This window comes from Canis lupus, chromosome X, assembly GCF_003254725.2.
Source record: "Canis lupus dingo isolate Sandy chromosome X, ASM325472v2, whole genome shotgun sequence".
Taxonomy (NCBI): Eukaryota; Metazoa; Chordata; class Mammalia; order Carnivora; family Canidae; genus Canis; species Canis lupus.
The window spans coordinates 9,362,244-9,365,456 of record NC_064281.1 but is presented as its reverse complement, the minus strand read 5'-3'; the positions used below and the strand labels follow the sequence as shown (position 1 = coordinate 9,365,456).

The following is a 3,213-nucleotide window of genomic DNA, read 5'->3' as shown; positions in this document are numbered from 1 at the left end:
TCTTATAAAAAGCACTTTTGAATATTGGAACCAGCCATTAGACTGAGGAAGCAGATCCTTGGAACTTTTCCTTGCAATTTTTTTAAGCAGCTGTTAAAAATGTTATTTTCCCCTTAGACGAACTGCTGAAGTCTTGTGTCAACGCTGATCCAACTGGCTAAATAATGGAGTTCATTGGACACCCCTTAAATACTGTGCTGTGAATTGCCACCACCTTCGGGTTTAATATCAGACGCCATAAATTCAGTGTTGGCTTATCAAACCCTATGTAAGGCAAAAACTCAAGAATTCTATCACTTTTTATGCTCCTACTAGGAACTCAGGCAGCCCCTCAAAATAACCTTCCAATCTCCTAATGATCACCTAATACAAGAGGATTTCATAGCCTACTCCTTTCTACCCCCCACCTCCGGAGTAAACTCCTTTCTACCTCCCCCCTCCGAAGCCTCTACCCTTCCCCCCAGTGAGACCCCTTGGGCCTCTGTTTATACCCTCCCGCCAGTGAGACCCCTTGGGCCTCTTGCAATGGTTGCCGTTTACCATTAAGCCGCTTTTTCCAGACATCAGTCACACCAAAGTCACGTTTTAAAACTTTATTTGCATATTAAAAAAATTGTGCATTCCAATAATTAAAATCATTTGAACAAAAAAATGGCACTCTGATTAAACTGCATTTTAACAGCCTGCAAGATACCTTGGGCCAGCTTGGTTTTTTACTCTAGATCTCACTGTCCTCCCACCCAGCTTCTTCCTTCACCAACATGCAAGTTCTTTTCCTTCCCTGCCAGCCAGCCAGACAGGCAGATGGGAAAGGCAGGCGCCTTCGTTGTCAGTAGTTCTCCATTCTTTGATGTGAAAAGGGGCAGCACAGTCATTTAAACTTGATCCAACCGCTTTGCATCTTACAAAGTTAAACAGCTAAAAGAAGTAAAATAAGAAGGCAATGCTTGTGGAATGTACAGTGCATATTGGCGGCGCACGCCTCATTACGATTCGCCTGCTTGCTTCTCCTGTTCAATCGCTGTGACAGAAAGAAAAAAAAAAAAAAGAGAAAAAAGATGGAGAGAGCTCATTAGGCGGGCTCAGTACAGCCTAGTGGAAGATTATTGTACTTTCGTTTACGCTTATCTCCCGGGATCATAAACATCCACCAGTTATCAAGTGGCCTCACCATGAAAATAGGTACATTAATATAAGATTTTAACACATTATATTGCATATTAATAGGGCACATCAAGCATACCATTATTAAGATTATCAAAGCCCCGTTTGTTGCTTGCAAAACAATTTTTAATTGACCTTTCCAGGCCACATTCACCCTAAGAACGGTCAGCCCCTCCCTCCCCCCCGCCCTCCCTGGGGCCGCCCCCCGCCCCTCCCATCCTCCCTCCCGCCCAGCCTTTTCTCAAGGGGGTGGGGGGGGGCTTACTTTCTTTCGAAGGCAGTGGATTTTTCTCTTGCGTTTCTGTCTTCTTCAATTTCGACTTATCGAATTTCTCAATCTCAGCCATATCGGGTTTGTCAGACATGGTTGCAGAGGAAGCTGCATATACAAAGCCAAGGCGGGTGAGATCGAGCCAGCGACCCACCCAGGTCTCTTGGCTCTGAAATGCGCTTTTGCCCTCGCATCTCCTGCCTGAAACCCCACCTCTGCCTCCTTCCGCTTTCATTCAAGGCTCAGGCTCTTCCCCCGTCTACACAAAAAAGACCCCCCTTCATTATTCCCAAATGCGGGGGGCCGAGCCGGGGGGATCGCACTTTCGGAAAACGGAGACGGACCACCGGGGATTGCGATGCCCAGGAACGGCAGCAATCCGGCTGGGAGCGGCAAACAGCGAGGCCAGCTCAAGGTGGGGCCGAGCAAAAAATCGTGAGCGCGCAGCCGAGGCTGCAGGGGCTCCCCGGGGCCGCGGGCGGGCTGTCCGTGGAGACGCGGGCCGCGCCGCTCTCCTCCGCTCACAAAGGCGGCAGCTGCTGCGGCGCCCCGGCCACCGCCCTGCCGCCGCTCGTCGCGCTCAACAATGCAGCCGCCGCACACAAAGCCGCCCCCCGCCCCACAGCGGCCCGGGCCCCTGCAAGGAGGGCTGGCTGGCCGTTTCCCCCCCATTTAAGCCCAGCCACCTTAAACCTAGACCGAGCCCGAGGAGCCAGCAGAGGCTACGGGAAAAATGTCATTGTTGAAGCTCCGGGCTCGGGTGGGTGGGAGCGCGAACAAAGGAGCTTTCTGTTCCGGATTCATCAGCGCCCAAGAGGCGATGCAGAACGCCCCGGGCGGGGGGGGGGAAAGACCCCCCCTCGAAGGTGCACGACCAACGCCCGGTTTGGGAGGCTTTGGGCTTTAAAATCCTCGCCTTCCCGACCTCGTCCCCCAGCATCTGGAAGGGTTTGGTATCCCTAAGACCCCCAGGCAGGCTCCCCCGGGAGGACCCTTGGGGCTCGGCTGCAGGGCTGCCCCCGGACGGGGGCGAGCTCGGGCGCCGGGCGGGAAGGGACCGCGGGCGGGAGGGAAAGAGGGAGGGAAGGGGCCCCGGGGCTCACCGGAGCGCGGCGCACGAGCGAGCTGGAGAGAGGAGAGGGATCCGGTCTGCGCTGCGGTCGCTGCCGAATGCCGGCTGGGGCGAGCCCGCGCCCTTATATGCGCGCCCCTATGCAAATGAGGTGACGTCACCGCGGGCCCGCTGCACTCCTCCGCGCCGCGTCCCCGCCCCGGCGCCCGGGGGCCCGCCCGGCGCTTGGGGGACTCGCGCCCCGCGTGCTCCAGGGCGCCCGAACCGCAACGACGGCGGAAAACTAAAGGGGGCCCAGCACCCCCCGCGCTCCCCGCCCCAGGCGTTGCCCCCTTCGAGGTTGAGGGTGTCCGAACGGGTTTGGGCAACAGCCGCGCGAACCTGCTCTCGGGGGGCCGGGGCGGGATAACCGAGGGTCTGGGTGGGACCGGGCGGGGGGGGGGGGGTTGTTCCTTTACTGCGAAGCTGGCTTTGTGCGGTGCGGGCAACCCCGAGCGAGGGTGCGGTGGCCGCGCCGGAGGGCCTCGCCCCACGCAGGGCGCGATTCCTGTGACTCAGCTTCGGGGTCCGCCGAGGCCTTCGCCCCACCCCGGGCCTCTTTGTCTGCTCACCCGGCATCTTCTGAAATTGGGGGTGGGGGTGGGGGGTAAAGCACCCCGAAGGGATCTGCTTGTTACATAAAAAGGTTTCCTCGCTGTAACACGCA

At 57.0% G+C, this 3,213-nt stretch overlaps 1 protein-coding gene across 1 annotated transcript; it reads right to left on the bottom strand.

Annotated features, from left to right (window-relative positions):
- Positions 1-578: 578 nt before the first annotated feature.
- TMSB4X (thymosin beta 4 X-linked) lies at positions 579-2,645 on the bottom strand. The gene is made up of 3 exons (XM_025436589.2): positions 2,539-2,645; positions 1,430-1,543; positions 579-1,021 (listed from the first exon to the last, which is right to left on the bottom strand). Exons 2-3 carry the CDS (start codon positions 1,527-1,529, stop codon positions 987-989), a joined length of 135 nt encoding a protein of 44 aa, XP_025292374.1. The 5' UTR covers positions 1,530-1,543; positions 2,539-2,645; the 3' UTR covers positions 579-986.
- Positions 2,646-3,213: the final 568 nt, after the last annotated feature.

What these genes read in the sequence shown, in the direction of transcription:
- TMSB4X (XM_025436589.2), bottom strand. Translation starts at nt 1,529, where the DNA reads ATGTCTGACAAACCCGATATGGCTGAGATTGAGAAATTCGATAAGTCG. An exon ending in TCCACTGCCTTCGAAAGAAA is followed by an intron (nt 1,022 to 1,429) that starts GTAAGCCCCCCC and finishes TTTCTGTCACAG; the next exon opens with CGATTGAACAGGAGAAGCAA.